General features: G+C 44.6%; 4 protein-coding genes across 6 annotated transcripts; 2 read left to right on the forward strand and 2 right to left on the reverse strand.

The window, feature by feature from the left end:
* The first annotated feature begins 72 nt into the window (after positions 1–72).
* Positions 73–1,872, forward strand: LOC121596003 (la protein homolog). The gene is made up of 3 exons (XM_041920553.1): positions 73–184; positions 339–1,275; positions 1,372–1,872. The coding sequence occupies exons 2-3, from the start codon at positions 343–345 to the stop codon at positions 1,675–1,677; spliced, it is 1,239 nt and encodes a 412-aa protein (XP_041776487.1). The 5' UTR covers positions 73–184; positions 339–342; the 3' UTR covers positions 1,678–1,872.
* A 29-nt stretch (positions 1,873–1,901) lies between these two features.
* Positions 1,902–3,204, reverse strand: LOC121596004 (protein TIPIN homolog). Its single transcript, XM_041920554.1, has one exon. The coding sequence runs from the start codon at positions 2,835–2,837 to the stop codon at positions 1,968–1,970; it is 870 nt and encodes a 289-aa protein (XP_041776488.1). The 5' UTR covers positions 2,838–3,204; the 3' UTR covers positions 1,902–1,967.
* Positions 3,205–3,218: 14 nt separating this feature from the next.
* Positions 3,219–6,358, forward strand: LOC121596002 (histone-lysine N-methyltransferase SMYD3). 2 transcript variants are annotated; one of them, XM_041920551.1, is made up of 5 exons: positions 3,219–4,000; positions 4,085–4,329; positions 5,003–5,130; positions 5,214–5,691; positions 5,801–6,358. In XM_041920551.1, exons 1-5 carry the CDS (start codon positions 3,882–3,884, stop codon positions 6,202–6,204), a joined length of 1,374 nt encoding a protein of 457 aa, XP_041776485.1. In that variant the 5' UTR covers positions 3,219–3,881; the 3' UTR covers positions 6,205–6,358. The 2 variants fall into 2 exon arrangements, with proteins under 2 accessions (XP_041776485.1, XP_041776486.1); XM_041920552.1 differs by having other exon boundaries at positions 5,807–6,358.
* Position 6,359: 1 nt separating this feature from the next.
* LOC121596005 (cytochrome b-c1 complex subunit Rieske, mitochondrial) lies at positions 6,360–8,352 on the reverse strand. Of its 2 annotated transcripts, none has more exons than XM_041920556.1 (4): positions 8,073–8,352; positions 7,367–7,507; positions 7,039–7,286; positions 6,360–6,963 (listed from the first exon to the last, which is right to left on the reverse strand). In XM_041920556.1, exons 1-4 carry the CDS (start codon positions 8,170–8,172, stop codon positions 6,745–6,747), a joined length of 708 nt encoding a protein of 235 aa, XP_041776490.1. In that variant the 5' UTR covers positions 8,173–8,352; the 3' UTR covers positions 6,360–6,744. The 2 variants fall into 2 exon arrangements, with proteins under 2 accessions (XP_041776490.1, XP_041776489.1); XM_041920555.1 differs by having other exon boundaries at positions 7,983–8,351.
* Between the last annotated feature and the right edge of the window lie 12,311 nt (positions 8,353–20,663).

Below are 20,663 nucleotides of genomic sequence, written 5' to 3' on the forward strand. Positions count from 1 at the left end.
AATATTTTAAATAAATATCGTTTCCATCACATGTGTAGCTATCTTGGTGGTCCTTCAGAAGCGAAACGTCATTCTTCAACGTGTTCTGAACGCTCACAAACACACCAAACAAGCATTTTCTTGTTGCCACTTCGCCAGCGCGCACGTGTTAAATTCCGCAGCGAACGCATTCTTTTAACATCAGGTAATTATTTACTATCCTCAACATATTTAAGAATCGTGCATCCGTCAAAAGATTCTCTCCGTGCGAATGGTCCGTCCAATCCGGCCTGTTGTGTTTCCATCCTGCCCGCGCGCAACCATATTCTAACCTAACAAATGTTCTCCTCCCGGCACAGCACGATGACCGAAACTGACGTACAAGCGCCCGCCGTGGAGGAGACGAAGCCGGAGGGCAACGAGGAAAACGCCACGGCCACCGTAAGCACCACCGAGGCGGCAATCATCCGCCAGCTGGAGTACTACTTCGGCGATGCCAACCTGGCGAAGGATAAGTTCATGAAGGACCAGATCGCAAAAGACGAAGGATGGGTGCCGCTCGATGTGCTGCTCACGTTCAAGCGGCTCAAGTCGCTCAGCGAAGACAAGAAGGTAATTGTGGACGCAATCGCCAAATCGGACGAGGGGCTGGTCGAGGTGAGCGAGGATCGGGAAAAGTTGCGCCGCCATCCGGAACGCCCCCTGCCGGAGATGAACGAGGAGCGGCGGCAGGAAATCTACGCCCGCACCGTGTACGTGAAGGGGTTCGCACCGCAGAACGGCACGACCATGAGCGAGCTGGTCGAGTTTTTCGAACCCTTCACCAAAGTGACCAACATCGTGATGCGCAAGTACCACGACAAGCCGACGAAGAAGTATCTGTTTAAGGGCAGCGTGTTCGTGACGTTCGCGGAGAAGGAGCAGTGCGAGAAGTTCCTGGCCCAGGGGCCGCTCAAGTACAAGGGCAAGGAGCTGATTTGCAAGATGCAGAACGATTACTACGAGGCGAAGAAGGTGGAGATTAAGGAGCGGGCGGAAAAGATCGAGGAGCGCAAGCGCAAGAAGGAGGAGGGCAACAATGCGCTGCTCGCGCAGCTGCCAACCGGGGCCTGCGTGTTCATGGAGGGGCTGGGCAAGGAGACGACCCGCGAATCGATCAAGGAAGCGATCCGTGCGCTCGACGAAACGCTCGAGTTTGCGTACATCGACTACCAGAAGGGTGATGCGAGCGGGTACGTGCGCTTTAACAAGCAGGACGCGGGCAAGCAGCTACTCGAGAAGCTAACGGACAAAAAGGTACATTTTTTACAAGTGTGTGTGTGTGTATGTGTGCGAGAGAGTCTCCAAATGTAATAACAACCAAATTTGGGTATCTTTTTTACCTTATTACAGTTGAAAATTGATGATGCAGAGGTAACGGCCGAACTGCTGGTGGACGAGAAGGAAACCGAATACCTGAAGAAGATTGCCGAGGAGCAGGCCAAGCGCAAGGTGAATGCGAAGAACAAGGGTAGAGGAAACCGGGGCAACAACAACCGCAACCATCACTCCGGTGGAAACAATAAGCGCAAGCGGGACAGGAACGCCGAGCAGCAGGAGGACGGTGACGGTGGTGAACCACCGGTCAAGAAGGATGCCACCGGGAAGGAGGCAACAAAACCGACGGCGGAAAGTGAAGCGAAGGCCGCGGCAGAGTAGATTCGGCGCGATACCTGTCGTGTGTGTGTGCGTGCGCTTCCTCACATTGGACGGGGCGCGTTTTGGAGTGTATGTATAAGGACGTCTTTTTATCTCTACTCGATAAGCATATTTTCTATGTACTAATGTAATTTTAAAGCGGATTTCTCTCGCCCCGATGGAATGGCGAGGCGAGGTGTGTTACTATAATAGAGCATATGGAAAGTAACTGTTGAATATACTGATGAATGTATTCAAAAGCTAAAGGTGTAGTTTATTTACTCTAATTTCCTTTTCCCTCTTCGCGCTTCTCACGATGGCGGCAATTCGCACGAGTCGTTTTCTACGTTTTCCGTCCCACCCGGGCTGCTCTGCTGGGAGAGGGCCAACAAACGGGCTTTCCTTAGTTCTAGGGCCTTCAGTCTGTTTGCTTCAATTTTCGCACGGATTTCATCAGCCATTGGTGGCGATTTGACCGTTTGCTGCTGATGGGTGTCCTTGAGTGCATTCGCGTGCACCGCGCCGTTGTCGGTCTGCCGTACCGCATCGAACGTGTGGTCCATCGAGAGATTCCCAATGCCGGACGTGTTAGCAACGGACGTACGGCCCCTCGACCGGGCAATCTGTTCCTCCAGCATACTGTCCAGCGGATCGAGCGGCCGATTCAGCTGACCAACGTCCGGCTCCTCTTCGTCGGCACTGTTGGCGGCCGCCTGTGCCATTGCTTCCAGTTCCGCCTGCAGCATACCCGTGCGGTACTTGTTCATGTACATCTGGACCTGCTTTTTGTGGCCCAGCTTTTCGATCTTGGCCATACAATCGTCAAAGTGAAACTTCGGATACAGCCGATGCGCCCAGTGCTCGTAGTTGCGCATCAGCCGGTTCAGATCGGACGCTTCGTGGCCTTTGCCGTGGAATTTGAAGTGCTTGAAGTGGTCCTTCAGCGCGATTATCCCGCGCGGACCGCACAGCTTCGCCTCGTTCAGCATGTTGCGCGGGTTTCGGACCGTTTTTTTCTTCACCTCCACCGCTACGGGCTTGGCTGGGGCGGCATCCGTGGCCTCGTCGCCCGAGCCGTCCGCATCGCCGTCCGGGAGTTCATCGTCGGACAGTATTTCCCCGTCGTTTTCACCTTCCAGCGCCACATTATCACTAAACAGATGGTCGAGCGGATGATCCATAGTTGGTTTGAATCGATAAATTATTACTTTAGGAAGCGCCGCAAACACCAAAACAATCCCGCAATGAACGGTGAAAAGCGCGCCATTAGAAGCGTAAGGTTTATAGAGCCACACGTTCGGACAATGTCAAGGTTGGTCAAGAGAATATTTTGAAAAAAAAAATGGTTGAAATTATCTTCTCCACAAGTTTTGAGGAAAAAATATACTAACATAATACTAACGTACACTAGCTAATAATATTAAAACACTAAAAATACCCTTTTCTTCTCAATAGCATTAAACTGGACGTTGTAAACGTAAAGCATTTTGTTATTGTGAATTGACAGTTCATCAAAATAAACAAATGCACACGGTTTACCAGGAACAAATTCTACCAACAATTGTCTCAAATTTGATAAGAAACAGAAATGAAATTAGCGTAAAATAATTAGATGTTGTTCTTTAAAACGTGATTGGCAAATTCAAATACTCCAACAGTAAATCCATTTTGCGTTTGAATAAGGAAGTGCCGCCCAGAAGCGACGGAGCGGCGTTACGCGTGCATCCCGTCTATAAAAAGCGTTGGCCCGGCTAAAAATACGCACCATTCTCACCCGCTAAGTGCGGTATATTTATGCATTTTGCTGTCTGTCTGGCGAGAGAAACAAAGCAAACTCACAAGATCTCACAAAACCACCACCACCGCCAGTGCGGAGAAGCATAGAGAAAACGCCAGCAGAAAAGAAAGCGACGACCTCCTCCCCATCGGCAAACTCTCCCATTCTTCCCACACGCTTGCCGATGTTGTTCCAGCAGTTTCACAATAACAACCACCGTTCACCGTCGGGTTGGGTTGAACGTTATTTTTAAAATTAAACCACCACCAACAGCACCGCCACCAGCAGCACTAACCGCGATCCGCGAGGTGATAATTAGAACATCGTAAAGGTTGGCCGTTGCGTGTGGCGGAAGTCTCGAGAAGTCTGCTGTCTGTTGTCGCTGCGCTTCAGCTGCAGACCGAGAGTCAACGTTTTATTCTGTGTTCAGTTGCGTTGCTGACTGCGTATGGGCGGGATGAGAAAAACGATACATCGCCGTGGGGACGTCATACTGCAGGAGAAGCCGTTCGCCTGTGTGCTCGATCCGCGCTACCGCGATTCAAGATGTGACCGTTGCTTTAAGGAGTATGTTGCGCTCGCCCTTGATTGTGTGGCGTTTTTACACCAACCCGTTATTGAACGCCTTTCATCGCCTTTCATTTATTGCAGGACGAAGGTGATGAAGTGTTCCAACTGTCTGTACGTGCGGTACTGTGGTCGGTCCTGCCAAAAGGAGGCATGGTCCGACCATAAGGAGGAATGCGAAAAGCTGAAAGCGTTACCGCCCGGGCTAGTCGTACCGTCGGCGGCACTGATGATTGCGCGGATCGTGCGCCGTTTGCTGAAGGGAGGCGACACGCACAAGGGCTACTACACCTCGAAGCAGTACCGCAAATTCTGCGATCTTATGCCACGTAAGTCTTCCCTTTTGATGTCTGCTTGATGGTCGCGATTACAGCCTTTTTTACTTTCATTTTATCTGCTTCCTTTTCCGTGGCCCTTGTCGCATTTATAGTTTCATACACCGAGGTCTCTCATTTCATATATCGTTGCGATCGCGTTTCAAACGAGCAATCTTAAACTACAGGTAGCTTTTCCGTGGAGTGTGTGTGTGTAAGTTGTTTCGTATCTAACTCGATCAATGTTGAGGCGTAAAAATTGTATAACACGGTTGAAGGAAAGTTGAAGGTTATTCATGCTATGTGAGTTAATTTCCCTTTTCTTTTCTAGTAACTGTAATACACATTCTTCTTCATGTTCGTCTGATGATACGTTCCATAAGCTAACCGTATCGTCATGTGGGTAGGAAAATGATATGTGAGGTGATTAAAAGCTGTTTGTTTTCAGTGTTTTGTCCATTTAGAGCTATTGATCATTTCGATCTTAAATTTCCATCGTTTCACTCATGTTAACTACCTCACACTTTGTAAAATACAAGATTTGGCCGTTGGCACCAACACCCGGAAAGCAGGGTATGGGAATTGCACTTTCGTTGTGCATGACGTGTTTGGTTTTGGTTTTTGCATTTTGTTTCTTCCCGCCCCCCACAACTAATCGTACACTTCTGTACATTGTTTCCGGTTGCAGACGAGGAAAACATTCGAGCCGACTCAAAACGGATGGAGCACTTCGCTACATTGTACGTGGTACTGCAGCGGCTGCTGGATGAAGCATCCCGACCGACCAAAGCGGAATTGCTCAGAATCTACGGAAAGGTGTGCAAACGTTAATCGCTTTTTTTTCGCTAAAACCACTATTTAACTTTTTTGTGTGTGTTTAACTCCCTTTCGAGTTGCAGATGTGCATCAATACGTTCAACATACTGGACGCCGAGATGAGCACGATCGGGACGGGCATGTACATCGGTGCGTCCATCATCGATCACAGCTGCCGGCCGAACGTGGTCGTTTCGTTCGACGGTGAAACGCTCCGGATGCGCCTGCTGGAAGACTACCCCGAGCAGGAGCTGGACTTTGGCAAGCTTTTCATCTCCTACATCGATCTGATCGATACGGCCGAGGTGAGGCGGGAACAGCTGGCCGAACGGTACTACTTCCACTGTGCCTGTGAACGGTGCCGGGATGAGCAGGAACAGAAGCGCATGAATGCCGCTGCCTGCCCGAATACGACCTGCCACGAACCGCTCGATTTTAGCGATTCGGAACTGAACCGATGCCCTGCCTGTGGTACGGCCGTAACACATTCCGACCGGGAAGCGTTCGCCGAAATTAGCAGCTTCACCCGGGACCATCTAGCGCAGATGAAAAGCGTTGCATGTAAGTGATAAGAGCAAGCAGGAGAGATGCCGAAACAATGAAGTGAATGTTGTTGTGAATTTAAATATTTTCTTTCCGGTTTTTTTGTTCTTCTTCTTTTTTAAACAAGCGACAGATCTGGACGTGAGTCGGTTGTGCTTAGAAAAGCAATCGAACGTGCTACACCGCTACAACGTCCATCACATCAAAACGCTCGACAATGCGATGGAAAGTGCGCTCAATTTGGAAAAGTGGACGGAAGCGACCGGGTACGGGTTGCGGTTGCTCGACGGCTTCCGGCAGTACTACAGCCCCTACCATCCGCTGCTAGGGCTGACGTATCTGAAGGTGGGCAAGCTGCAGCTCTACCAGTGCCAGTTTACCGAGGCGCTCAAGCAGCTACAGCAGGCGGCCAAAATTTTGCGTGTCACGCACGGCGAGCTGGACGATCTGTACAAGCGCGTGCTGGTGCCGCTGCTGTGCGATGCGGCCCAGGGAGATCTCGGACATCTCGCTATTGCGGGTGAAGGTTAGGCTGAAGATGCAGGAAATCAAACACTGAAAGTGAGCTTATGCTGAAAGTTATTAAGCAACAATACAAAATTGGTTAAGTATTTCGTTCTCTCGTTGTCGGATCTTGTCGATCTACGTAACAATAATAATAATAAAAAAAAGGTTCGTAACTATAGTAACGTTTTACCAATCAATTTATTACCCAGTCTGGTGCTGTAATTGTTCTACTAGTTAGCGGTAGGTTTGGGTTTTGGTTGCTTTGCTGTTGCCTCCTGCTGTTGGTTGGGGGGTTGCCTCTTGCCAATCTGGGTTTTTTTTAATGTTGGATTGGTCGGATAGTCGGATTGAATATGCAAATACTTACACACGCGCATAGTGACACAATCCGGAGGTGGAGGAGGCATCGTCGAAACTGGTTTAGCCGAACAAAAGATGATAATCATTCAGCGTGGCGGCTTGCTGCGATTGATACATTCTTCACTACTTTAGCTGAGCGCGGGATTGTTGGTGTACCGTTGCACGGTGGAACGGAACGGAACGGGAAGGGGGTTGCAAAGGTCTCTAACCGACAATAAGCAGACCATCCTCCGGGAACTCGTAGTGCGGCACCTCCAGGTTCAACGGAGCCGGACCCTTGCGGATGCGGCCGGACGCGTCGTAGTGGGAACCGTGGCACGGACAGTAGTAGCCACCGAAGTCACCGGCGTTGGCGATCGGGACACAGCCCAGATGCGTGCACACGCCGATAACGACGAGCCATTCCGGCTTCTGGACGCGCTCCTGAAAGAGGAAAGCACGGGCATTGTGTTAGAAAGACTCCGTTTGTGCTACACCTTCACGACAAGTTTTACTCACAGCATCATTCTGAGGATCGCGCAGGGTAGCGACGGCCACGGACTGTTCCGCTTCGATCTCCGCCGAGGTACGGTGGCGGATGAACAGGGGCTTGCCGCGCCACTTGAACGTCATCGACTTGCCCTCCGGGATGTCGGCCAGCTTGATCTCGATCTTGGACATGGCCAACACGTCGGCCGACGCGCTCATCGACGACACGAACGTCGACACCAGCGACTTGGCGACGTACGCCGTCGAGACGGCGGCACCTACGGGAGGGAAGCGAGAAAGGATGTTGCAGGGTTAACCCATGGGGAACGTTTGGCTACTGAAACTGCGCCGTACTTACCACCGACCAGCAGGTACGTGAAGGCGGCACGATCATCGGCACTGTCGTTCTTCGCGTTCGGGCGCTTGACCTGGTCGCGGCGGTAGTCCGAGAAGTCCGGCACACGGATGTCGGTGTGGGCGCAGCGGATCTGTGTTGCTCCTGTTCGGAAGGAAAAGGATAGAATGAAAAGAAATTGTAGCAAATGATCGATCTAAGTAGACGTTGACAGTTTGGAAGGAGCATTTTCAGCGGTTTGTTTTGATCGTTCCGTCATGCGCCAGCGAGTGAGCGTTGGATGGTTTCATTCTGGCTTATTTCATATTTTTTATGTTTTTCTGACCAACGAACGGGTCAAAACACTTCCGAAGCCTATTCCGTTCGTTTAAATCCAATTTCGGCTAATTTTATGCCAATAAAACCATCTGTTGAGCAGCGATTGCATTACATAACGCAAGATTTTGCACCGTTTTTGTTTTTCACTCGATGACCTGGGTCCGCACGGAACTGTCAAAACCGACCACCATGTCGTCGTCCTTCGTAGACCAATTATGCAACACAAAATTTACAGTGCCCCTTTTCGCAGGGACGACAGCCCTTATCCCTTTAACCCGTCCCGTCGGGCAGCGATATTAACCTGTGACGCCAGACACCACCCGCACGTTGTTGCTTGGCAGGCCCCCAGCGGACACGACCGGGATCGGACCCGCAGCAACCGCAGACTTGCCTTCGGTCTTCGCGGCACCGACGACGGCGGGTTTCAGCCCGTTGGTGACGGACTGGGACACTCCGCGGACGGCGGACAGCTTGGCCAGATTCGTCAGCATTGTCGGGGCGGGGCGGGCGTATGTTCAGCGGGAGCAGCAGCGGCCAACGGTGTACGGAGAGAAACGGATTCCCGACAGCGGAACACGTACGGGGTGCACTTTTTCGATCGCGCTGGTTTTGCAAGAGTTTCTCGAGGGGGTGCGATTTTTTTTACCTGCCTGTGTGTCAAAATCGTACTGCCAAAACGGTTGACAGCTGGGCATGACAGCTTTGGCAGTGGCGGTACGCGGTGGTTAGACGATGAGATGTCATTTGACAAACGGGGAAAATGATTCGAAAGTGAACGAACTTCTACAAACATAATTTAGGAAAAAATCATTACTAATTTTTCTCAATCATCTTTATTGGATGATGAAAAAGCCTCAAAATTCATGCATCTGATAAAGTAGATAAAGAGAGCTTGGCAAAATGACGAAAAATATACGAGTTCCTAAAAGTCCCCTGCATATGAGATTAATTTTTGTAATTTATTAATTCCAGATTTAAAATTGTGTTTTAAGATAATTTGTACAAGTTATCTGTAAAGTTTTGTATACTTTGCGTTTACTCCCACATAGCCAGCTCGAACTCTATAGCTGATTTGAGGCTATTTAACGAAAACCCAAGTGCCACAAATCCACTAAACGACCACTGAACGGGTTCTAAACGACTCAAGCTCTCAACCTAAACGGAATGTAGAAAGACTTCGTTTAGCAGACGGTAAACGACTCATGCATAATAAAAATAGCAAAAATCTAGTAGCGCCATCTGTTGATGGGATATCCAATCAGTGGATCGCTTTCTTCGCTTTGAGAGCTTTCTCCTCTACTCTGTACTGTTAAATGGTTTCCAATTGAAGTTATGCATCGCTAGAACTAGAACGGCGATACGATTGTTTGAATACTAAACTCCAATGTAAACCACCCAAGCGCCACAGATTAAGCTTAAACGACTGGAAAATTGAATATCCATAGGAAAAAAATGAAAGCTTCACAGCTTCATTGGTTTGATCAATAGATGGCGTATTACAACTCATCATTATATTGCTATCCTTTTCTTGCAATGTGTTTCGACAAGTTTCATCTTATAATGACCTATATAGCCTTCTAACTTTCTGAGCAAAAATCTATATGAATGGTCGTGTGGTCAGATACGTGGGTATCACCACCAACGACCATCACTCAAATCTCACTTGCTTCAGTACTGGTGGTTTCCGTTGGAGTTTAGTATTTAAACAATCGTATCGCCGTTCTAGTTCTAGCGATGCATAACTTCAATGCGAAACCATACAACAGTACAGAGGAAATGAGAAAGCTCTCCTCCAAGCGAGGAAGCTCCCACAGGTTGGGTATCCCACAAACAGATGGCGCCACCAGCTTTTTTGCTATTTTTAGAATGCATGAGTCGTTTGCCGTCTGCTAAACGAAGTCTTTCTATATTCCGTTTAGGTAGAGAATTTGAGGCGTTTAGAAGGCGTTTAGTGGTCGTTTAGTGGATTTGTGGCACTTGGGCGTTTGTACAGAAGCTAGTGAGATTTGAATTGAAAGCACATTGCAAGAAAAGGACAGCAATATAATGATGAGTTGTAATACGCCATCTATTGAGTAAATCAGTGCCATAGCTTCACTTTATAGCTTCAGCTTTAATTTTTTTCTATGAATATTTGGTTTTTCAGTCGTTTAAGCTTAATCTGTGGCGCTTGGGTAGTGTACCTCGCAACACATGCCTACCTCATACCGGCCCCAAAATGATTTTGAATCCTTGTAAATCATGCAACTGATCCTGAATTCTTGGCGATCTTGTAACTGATCGTGAATCCATACCAATCTTGCAAGTGATCCTAAACTCCAACCGTTTCTGGCACTGGTCGGTGGCGGATTAACACGAGTGAGGGCGCTAAGCGGCCGGTTTGAAAGTGTCGATCAAGAGCTTATATGAGGATGGATATGGTTGGATAAGATTGAAACTCAATATCGGTCCTGGAACAGATTCACATCCTATGCCGGTTCTCGAACCCTTCACGAGCCCTTGTCGGTCCTTAAACTGATTTAAAACCCATAGCGCACCTCAAAATGTTTTTAAACAGATGCCAGTCCTGGAACTGATCCAGAAATTGTATCGGTTCTGGAACTGAGACCTGTACCCGTACTGGTACAAGTTGGTCCCATGTACACATCGCTTCGGAAACTAATTCCAACTCGAAATCGATCCTAGAACTCATTCAATTTCAATTCTCAAACTTATAATAAATACCAGTCCAGGAATTGATTCAGAACTAATACCGACCATAGAACTTTTCCTAGGCCCATAGCAACCCTTTCATAATTCAGTTTGCTGCCAAACTCATTCAATCCTATGTCTTGTGCCAGCCGAACTGTGGTCGATGAGGAGCCGTACTCGATCGACTTCTCGTTACAAACTATCTCCCTGTACGCCACTCTGAGTGTGTTTCCCATGGACATCGACCGATGCCAGCTCAAATATCACGGTCAGAGTGATCGGTTTAGTTCTCGTGGTAAGCCGCGCGAGGTTGAGCCGCGCGAGCACATTTGAAAACACTTTCTTATTAGTCGGGTTTTATAAAACCTCTTCCCATCAGGATTGATCATTCTCATACATAGCCAAGTGTTATTTTGTTTAATATAATAAATTCTCTGATATTCAATGCATCAGGATAATGCACGAACATAGCCAAAGTGTTCCCTCATTGATATATCGCGATATTCCAATAATTGGTTTAAATTCCAGTTTGAGTCTCCAATAAAACACAACTTTGGTGTAATGCATAAGTAAACTTAGGTGTGCGAATTAACGGTGGTAATCTTTTTCCGGCCGTTGACGTTGGTCCAGTTGTGTAATGATTGACACGAATTCTATTCTAAGTCCATGTAACCTTTGTAATTTACTTCGTGTCTGGAAATATTATTATGCAAATGCAGACAATCAAGATAAGCTAGCACGCAAGCACGATGAGCTGATTATTTCAACATACTGACTGGCCGACCTGAAATAACATATAAAAGGATGGTGATCACCAGAGAAGTAGTTTAAAGTGCGATAGTAGTATCATGCGCCGCATTATTCTGTCTGTTTCTTTGATATGTTTCTGCGCATTGTACTTCGGGTGTGTAGATGGTCGTAGGATACTATTTGAAAACGTTGTTCAAGTTTCCGGATTTAACGATACACTAGTCGATCTACGCGTGCGAAAGTTCAACCGTACGATGTCGGTGCTGAATGGATCAATAGTCATTCCCAATTGGATTGATGACATTCCACAGGTAGGATTCGTGATTTCCGGGTTTTTCGACTATGTTTCACCATCTCTTTGGTTTGCAGCTCTCGTTGGACCTCTTTTACAGCCGGCTTGGAAATCAGCAATTTAATCACTACCCGATGAAGTTCCCGTTGGCCGGTATCTGCAGCTTTATCGATCACATGCACCGGAACTATGGGCAGTATATTGCACCGTTGAAAAATTTTCCAGCACTAGGCGAATGCCCGTTTTCGCCACGGTCCATCGATATTGTCGACTTTGCCTTTCCGGAGAAACCGGTCCCGATGGTAATGCCGCCCGGGCTTTGGAAGGTGGTGATAACCAAACGCATGAAAGAGGTAGAAATGTTGAAGTTCTACTATCTTATAAAAATTCTTGATTATTAGGATTAATATTGGCGTTTCCTGCTTTTTCTGTAGTAAAATGTGCCTGGTTTTTGCTATTTTTGCGTAAAAAAAGCAAAAGCAAATCACTAGAAACCCTAATTTTTGAGAAACTTGCATATGATGTGGCGTTTGCAGCTTACTTTTAATGTAAGGAAACACAGTACTCAAAGAGATAGACATTAAAATAATGCTAAAAAATGAAAAAACCCGGCAGTATAAGTGCATTGATGTGTAAATATAGATAAAGCTCTTAGCTCGTATTTTTGATTGAATTACCTGAAATTACATTCGAACACGTCTTATCTACAAGGGCGTTTTCTCTGGAATTTACAATAAATTATATGCTTCTTCTTGTCGTCAACGAGATAGACCTACGATGTAAAGACTATTTCATCCAACTCGTAACGGAATTAATGATCCCTTGATAGGGAAAATGTCATAATACTTTCAGCCGAAGTGATTGAGTTGCAATCACAAGTGTTCTGTTGCATAGGACCTCATATGAAAGTAAAAATGGATGTTGCTGATGTTGCGTACGACTTCATTGTGAAGTAAAATCACTTCACTTATTCCCTCTCTCTCTATCTCTCTCTCTCTCTCTCTCTCTCTCTCTCTCTCTCTATCTATCTCTCTCTCTCTCTCTCTCTCTGTCTCTTTTGCTGCCCTGCTTACGCTAGATCACGTTGATGTGACATGGCCCGGTCAACAATCATTCTCCAGGATGCTCGGTCCCTGGCTGCCGCCTCACATCCATGTTGACATCCGATCTCCGACAACTCTCGCTTCACCTGATCCAGCCATCGAGTTCGCTGTGCTTTCCTGCGTCTCATGCCAAACTGGGGATCGCCTATGAACACCTTTTTGGTGGGGTATGAGCCCGGCATCCTCATAACATGCCCCAGCCATTGTATCCTGCCCGTCTTGGCCACCGTCAGGATGCTCGGTTCGCCGTACAGCTCAGCAAGCTCGTGGTTCATCCTTCTCCTCCACGCTCCATGCTCGCCAAAGATGGTCCAGAGAATGTGTCGCTCAAATACGCCTAGAGCGTTTGCATCCTCCGCTCGGATGATCCAGGACTCGTGTCCACCGGGCTAATCAATGTGCGATATATCTCACATTTCGTGTAGTCTCGAAGTCTCCTGGATTTCAGTAGTCGGTGAATCCCATAGTAAGCACGATTTCCGTGCACAATGCGTCTTCATTTTTTCGCTACTGATGTCGTTGTCCAAAGCAACGACCGTTCCAAGATAGCAGAACTCTTCAAACACCTCGAGATTGTCGTCGTCAACTAATACACTGCTTCCCACTTGGGCCCTATCACAGGCTGAGCCTCCGGCAAGCATGTACTTCGTCTTCGTCGTATTGATTCTCAATACAATTCTTGCTGCTTCGCGTTTAAGTCGGGTGTACGACTCACACACCTTCGCTGTCGTACTGCCGACGATGTCGATCATGTTAGAGAGATCGATAGAGGATCGTGCCACGGATGTCGTTACCTAGCCCCAAGCTCCGGATGATTCCTTCCAGGGCGATGTTGAAGAACAGATAGGAGAGTCCGCCACCTTGCCTCATACCCCTGTGAGATTCGAACGATTCCGATGTCAAGTTCGATACTCTCACCTTGCACTGCACCCCGTTCATGGTGGCCTCTAACAGCCGGATCAACTTCCCAGGGAAATGGTACCGCTGCATGATGTTCCATAGCTCATTCCAGTCTATGGTGTCGTAGGCCGCCTTGAAATCGATGAACAGGTGTTTCGTAGGTATCTGGCGCTCTTCTAAAGGATCTGTCGTAGAGTGAAAAATTGGTTGAATCACCCCTCGAGTGTCTCCAGGTAACTAAGGCGGTGTGCATGCTAGAAGAAGGTGCTGCGGATGCTCATGTGCTTGGAGGAGGCAAAGTTTATCAGCCTAAGGCCGTTGTCGTTTGTCAGCTGGTTCCAATCGTTGGTTTATATGCCTCCTCCTGTCCGACCTGAGCATTAAGGTCTCCGATGACGATCTTCTCGCTATATTTTGGCCAGCGGTCGTACTCCCTCTCCAGCTGCGTATAGAAGGCCTCCTTCTCGTCATCGGTACTCCCAAGGTGCGGACTATGCACATTTATAATGCTCAGGTTGAAGAATCTGCCACGAATTCTCAACCTGCACATCCGTTCATTTACCGGCCATCACCCGATCATTCTCTGTTGCATCGCACCCAGCACTATGAACGCAGTACCGAGCTCGCGCGTCTCTCCACCGCTCTGGTAGATCGTGCAGTTGCTACGGTACTGGCGCACCGTCACGCCTTTCTAGCATACCTTCTGAAGTGCTACTATTTCGAAGCCGCGGGCCCAGCCCTCGTCGAACGCAGTTCGAGTCTTCACATCCGATGAGAGGGTTTACGATAAGGTATTACAAAATTCTAGTATGAGTCTCTAAGAAGAGACATGTTTGGTGTATTGCATAAGTAAATTCAGGTGGCTGAGATAACGATGGTAATCTTTTTTTCCGATCGTTGACGTTGGCCCTGTTGTGTAATGATTGGCATGAATTCTGTAAGCCCATGTAAGCTATGTAATCTACTTCGTGCAGCTCATAGAGTGTGTGTATAGAGACATTATTATGTGAATATAGACAATCAAGATAAATTAGCGTGCAACCAGCCAGATTGACAGGTCTTTAATATCCTATAAAAAGCTCGTAGCAATCTACTTTGAAACCAGTGAGCTTACACCGAAGTGCGATAGTAGTATCATGAGCAATATACTTCTTTCTATATCTTTTATATGTTTCTTGGTATTGTGTTTCGTGTGTGTGGATGGCCGTAGGATATTATTTGAAAACGTTGTTCAAGTTTCCGGACACGATCATATGCTCATAGATTTACGGGTGCGAAAGTTCAACCGTACGTTAACGGTACTGAATGGATCAATGATCATTCCCCATTGGATGGATAACAATTCTCAGGTAAGATTAGTGACTTTCGGAATTACCAACATTGTTACATCATCCCTTTGATTTGCAGCTTTCGTTGGATCTTTTTTACAGCCGGCTTGGCAATCAGCAATTCAATCACTACCCGATGAAATTCCCTTCGTGCGGGACCTGTAGCTTTGTCGATCACATGCACCAAAACTATGGGAAGTACCTTGCACCGTTGAAAAAATTTCCGGCACTAGGCGAATGTCCTTTTTCACCACGGTCAGTGGACATTGTCGACTTTGCATTCCCGGAGGAAGCGGTCCCGCTAGTAATGCCGCTAGGGCTTTGGAAGGTGGTGATAACCCAACGAATAAACGGGGTGGAAAAAATGAAGTTCTACTATCTTATAAAATCTGATAACTTTTAAAGATAGATTATAGGTTAGCTAACTATAGCTGTAGTAAAATTTGCCGTTATGCTGCACAATGCATTATACTAAAGAGTCTGGTTAGCATATTCGACAGCACCAAACCATGTAAAAAATACACCAAAGTAAATGTATTAATAATGTAACACACAATGTGCCTTGTAGTCAAAATATAACAAAAAATACATTAAAAGTTTTGCTCAATTTAATACCAAAACATCTCATCCGAACATGTCTGACCAATACGTCACCTTCACTTATATTTTCCAATTCATTCTCTGCTCTTACAACTACTGTAACTGCCTCAGATAAGCAAGTAAGTAAGTAAGTTAGTAAGTAAGTAAATAAGTAAGTTAGTAAGTAAGTAAGTAAATAAGTAAGTAAGTAAGTAAGTAAGTAAGTAAGTAAGTAAGTAAGTAAGTAAGTAAGTAAGTAAGTAAGTAAGTAAGTAAGTAAGTAAGTAAGTAAGTAAGTAAGTAAGTAAGTAAGTAAGTAAGTAAGTAAGTAAGTAAGTAAGTAAGTAAGTAAGTAAGTAAGTAAGTAAGTAAGTAAGTAAGTAAGTAAGTAAGTAAGTAAGTAATAGTGATGGGCGCCTACCGGGTCGGAGCCATCTAAATCAAGCTTTGTCAACCTAATCGACGTAGTATTTTTTTCCGGAAGAAGGGGTTTCGCTATTAATGTCATTCGGACGTTGAAAGGCGGTAATAACCGGACCCAAGAACGGTGTAGAAAGGCTGGCCTTTTACTATCTTTTAAAAATTGATGATTTTTTGTATTGTTGGTAGAGTGTCTTAAGTTTTCTGCTGTAAACATGTGTCGTGGTCGAGTGCTGATCGTACAAAAAAAAACTTGTATGGTGTAACATAGGTTCATGCTCAGATTTAAAATTTCATTTACCGTACTCTCAAGCCTACACTATGCACGATTGCCTATCTCATCCGACCCTTAGGACCAAGGCATAGATTTTCAGCTCATTAGATGTTAAGTATACTGATGTTAAGTATTTGCGCCCTAAAGCAGCAAAGGGCATAGTATGAATTACTAGTATTGAATATGAGTAAATCATAGTATAAATTATTCAGTAGACTAGCATACACAAAAGCACTGGAGCATACTGCGCAATGAAATAGAAATTAAAATTTTATCAACCAACGAACATCATTTTTCACCAACTATACAAGCATTTTTAAGTTAAAATACTTAAAACACTTTTAACACTTTAACACTCTTGATATTTTACAACAAAAATCACAATCCGAACATGCATAACCGAAATGATGCTTTACAGTGACCTAGACGCTCGTTTACTTTGGGTTTATTCCACTATATTGTATGCTTCTCATCCGTCTTCCATCAGAGAGATGATTGATGTTGTAGATATTTGTTCTCTCATGCTCGTTGTAGAATTAATTATACCTTGTTATGGGACTAACCGCTTCAGTGTTTTATCATGCACATCTATTAGTAACGGAAGTAAAGTAATGATTCTTTCCGTGAGTTTTACATGTTCGCCTACAATCGGTGATTATTATCGAGCATCGTGGTAATTTGCTGGTGATTATTATAAAAGAGCATTCGGTACATTGTATGTTAGTATAAATAGCACGCTTCTACAGAAAAACCTACTGTTGCTAACTCACTACACTTTTTATATATTTGATCTAAATAAATTGCAACCGAGTACTACATTGTGTGATATGAAGGGCGGTATCTGTTTTTTTAAAATTGTGTACCTTTATACTGTGCATCGTTTCTGTGGCTGGCATTAGGGTAATGTTTGAAAACTTCGAGCAACTGTCCGGATTCGAGGAAACACTGTTTGCTTTGCGCGTGCGCAAGTACAACCGTACGATGAGTGTGCTGAACGGTTCGATCATCATTCCTCATCCGATCAATGGTGATGCCGCGAGGACTTTGGAAGGCACTGGTAACAGGGCGAAGAAATCGAGTGGATAAAATGTCCTACTATTTTCTTATAAAAGCGGATGATCTTTAAGCTACAACTACTATTGACTACTTTGCGTGTATAGATGAATGCGTTGTAACACAAAAACAAATTTTTTGAAAGAAATATTGTAGTTTGGGAGCAATAACAGTGTATTTGCAATACACAAAGGCGCTGTTAAAGTGCAAAAAATAAATTAATTTATCTCACTACAATAATGTTTCATCGCAAGCAATCATCGTAACAGGTTGTAATTCATGTACTTCAGGCCATTTTTTACATTGTGTCATACAAACAATTTAACAACATTAGAAAAGAGTATATAAAATTAAACAATTCAGTTCCGACGCGTTAAATCCCCTGTGACGACACGCGTTAAATCCCCTGTGAACAGTATACGACGATTCGCAAAGTGGTACAGTTACAACGTTTAGTTTTTAACAAATATCATCGGTTGGACTAGAAAAAAGTCATACGCCAGAGTTATACTCGCTTTTATGCAATTACTTGTATCTTATCAATAAAAGTCTTCACAGGTACGTACCTTTAACAAGGATTAACTAAATCAGTAACATGGTATGCTGAATAATAAAACCGAACTTTATAAAACATGAACCACTAATTATATCTTTTAAGGTACAATTAGACAAAATGATATTATGACCATAAATAATGGCATAATCAAGAAGCGTTCAATAACAAGTTAGCACAGGTAGTTAGTTCTCCATACATGTTTGGTATGGTAGTGATGGTAGTGCTCATGTTAACTATCACTGTCCTATTATTATTAAAACATTATGCAAATCCTCGGATAGGATGTTATGTGGTTTGGTCTGCGAGTGAGAAAGTACAATTGTACTACTACTGTAATAAACGGTACAACTTATACCTATACCGAGCGCTAACAGGGAGAAGCTAAACGCATTAATAAATCAATACTTGCATAAAGGAGTAAGTTTTTCTGATTTTAGTCATTTTTAGCTATTTTACGTCTTTGCTGTTGCTGCTTTGTATAAATGACGACACTATTATGCTTCCTGGAACGAATCTAATGAATTGATAATTGTTTGCTGTATGCGTAAATTGAAAAAATCTTCCGGTAAATCCAGGAACCTGTTGACCATCTTTGAGTGAATTTTCTGGAATGGTAAGCGTCAAATATCTGAGAACTATGCGTAGCATAAATATATCGCAAGGTAGGTGCAATGTTTCCTTCGGTCGAAGCTCTCCCGTTGGTTGGCTTTGACCCTAATTCATGAGGTATCAACTAATGAATGAACCAACATAAACAGACCCAACCAGCAAGGTAAATGGCATTATGTTATTTATCTACATTTTTGATGGCACATGAATGATAATTGGTTGAAGCTACATTCTGCATGCATTATAAAACTCCTGTCAAACCATTTCTGATAGCAGATCGATTAATCGCGATCACGAATAGGCATGCCACTAAATGCTGTGCTTGGGCAGTGCTGGAAAAGAAAATGAAGCAACTAATTCGGCAACAATGTATGAATTTTAATCATCCCAAATGAACTTAAGCGTGAGCTTTTCATAATATTTTGTCATATAGCTTTATCGCATATCTGCGATATATGCGATATCTTTATAAAATGGCATGATCGCTCAAGAATCATCGTTCAACTGTCCAGCTTGTTGCATCTAGTTATTTCTCTAAATATGTTTCGCTTCGTGGTGCTGGTTGCGATACTTCAAAGCTCGCTACCATATTTTCGCCAACATGCAGTTGGTGTAAAATTGTCTATTGATAGTTTTGAGCAAACGCTCGGACAAGACATCCTGTGGATGGACCTGCGGGTGAGAAAGTACAACCGTACGTCAACCGTCATCAATGGCACCATTCATGTCAATGGCAATGTCCAATCAAAATACGCGAAATGTACATCTTTGATACCGAAACTCCTAACGAATTGGTACCGCTAGGAGTAATCAAGATTGGTTTGTGGAAAGGGTTGGTTCGTTGTTACCTTCATGCCAAGGAGGTGATTAACTATTCTTTTGTTCTTAAAGCTATCGACGACTGACGGAAAAACATGATCAAGAAAATAAAGTAGTTTAATGTGCTAAGCATAGGGAAGTTTAATTTGCTCCTGCGACTGTCAGGATTCCGAGCGCACCGTAATGGTGAGCAAATTGTCTTGATGACATCATCCCACTCCGTGTTTGATATTACGCTGTTCAATCACGACACTGTATGGCTTTCAAATGTTCTCAGTAGTTTTTTCTGCTGATGTCGTCGTATGCTGCAAGCTAATAATTAAAAGCTTTGGAAGTAGATAAACTGGACACATTACTAACATAAATCGTCGTATCAGCACTGTGATGGTGCGAAAGTGTGAAGAATTTAATATTTCGTCCTTCTTGTATTATAGTTATTCTTTGCTAGTTTTTCTTGTGCATAGATCTTCTTATTCAGTTCTCGGTACGGTTCACCGGCCCTATCTTAAAGTGCTCTTCTATAAGTCTTGTTGATTTACAGCTGTTTGGTACTGTCAATTTCATTGAAAGAAAGCGGAAATGTTTGTTCATCTGAAAATTTCCACACGGCAATCTACTCAGCATCACGCAAGTGCATCGTTATTCTACTTCTAGTTTTCATTATTATAGTAAAGTGTAATGCGAATTTAATAGGTAGAAGGCATCCTGTTATGTTTTAGGCACGTTCAGGAACTAAACAAAGAAATGTGTTACTTTAAATAGATCACATAACAACAAGCTAGCGGTATAAAATCAACCTGTTTACCTCGCTGAGGAAACACTCTCGGGTATATGACTCTAGGAGTCGAAAACCCTCATAGAGTGGTATATCTTTGAATATGCGTTGGCCTCAACCATAGAAGATTGTAACCCACTCGCCAAAATAAAGAAGAAGAAAGAAGAGGAAAAACTCTTTGTACAATGGCTCGATTCGTATTTGTGTTGATTGTTCTGCATTTTACCTACTACCAACTAACGGGCGGTATACACGTTGGACAGGTTTGAACAATCACTTGGACAAGACATCATGTGGATGGACCTGCGGGTGAGAAAAAATAACCGTACCTCAACTGTTAGTCCCATTTATAACAGTGCATTTATATCAACCAGCTTCCGATGATTGGCAAGTAAGGGATTATAAGAAGCATGTTAAGCATCTACTGTGTTTGGCTGATAGTTTAGATTTTCGTATTTCTTCTCAGTTTCGTCTGGACGTTTTCTACAGCCGCCTCGGTAACCAACAATACAATCACTTGCCGCTTAAACTGCCAACAGCCGGCACGTGTAGTTTTTGGAATAATTTACATGCAGCCTATCCGGAGTATATGAGGCTATTCGTGAACGTACCCAAGCGAGAAATTTGTCCGATCACTCCGTGAGAAATAATGTTGTTGGACGCTGAATTTCCCAATGAGGCGGTAGCTAAAAGGCTAGTTAATACAGATTTATATAAGGCGCTAATTCGGGGTTACTACGATATACGTAAATATTTTTTAATTGTTAAATTGATACAAAAATAATAAATACGAAGTTTTAATCCATGCCGTGGACGTTTAACTTTCTACACTC

Source organism: Anopheles merus, chromosome 3R (assembly GCF_017562075.2).
Source record: "Anopheles merus strain MAF chromosome 3R, AmerM5.1, whole genome shotgun sequence".
NCBI lineage: Eukaryota > Metazoa > Arthropoda > Insecta > Diptera > Culicidae > Anopheles > Anopheles merus.

Coding starts and splice junctions, on each gene's coding strand:
- LOC121596003 (XM_041920553.1), top strand. CDS start 343: ATGACCGAAACTGACGTACAAGCGCCCGCCGTGGAGGAGACGAAGCCG. Junction 1,276..1,371: donor AGAAGCTAACGGACAAAAAG/GTACATTTTTTA, acceptor ACCTTATTACAG/TTGAAAATTGATGATGCAGA.
- LOC121596004 (XM_041920554.1), bottom strand. CDS start 2,837: ATGGATCATCCGCTCGACCATCTGTTTAGTGATAATGTGGCGCTGGAA.
- LOC121596002 (XM_041920551.1), top strand. CDS start 3,882: ATGGGCGGGATGAGAAAAACGATACATCGCCGTGGGGACGTCATACTG. Junction 4,001..4,084: donor TGTGACCGTTGCTTTAAGGA/GTATGTTGCGCT, acceptor CATTTATTGCAG/GACGAAGGTGATGAAGTGTT. Junction 5,131..5,213: donor TGCTCAGAATCTACGGAAAG/GTGTGCAAACGT, acceptor TTCGAGTTGCAG/ATGTGCATCAATACGTTCAA.
- LOC121596005 (XM_041920555.1), bottom strand. CDS start 8,172: ATGCTGACGAATCTGGCCAAGCTGTCCGCCGTCCGCGGAGTGTCCCAG. Junction 7,287..7,366: donor CACGTACCTGCTGGTCGGTG/GTAAGTACGGCG, acceptor TCCCTCCCGTAG/GTGCCGCCGTCTCGACGGCG. Junction 6,964..7,038: donor GCGATCCTCAGAATGATGCT/GTGAGTAAAACT, acceptor TTCCTCTTTCAG/GAGCGCGTCCAGAAGCCGGA.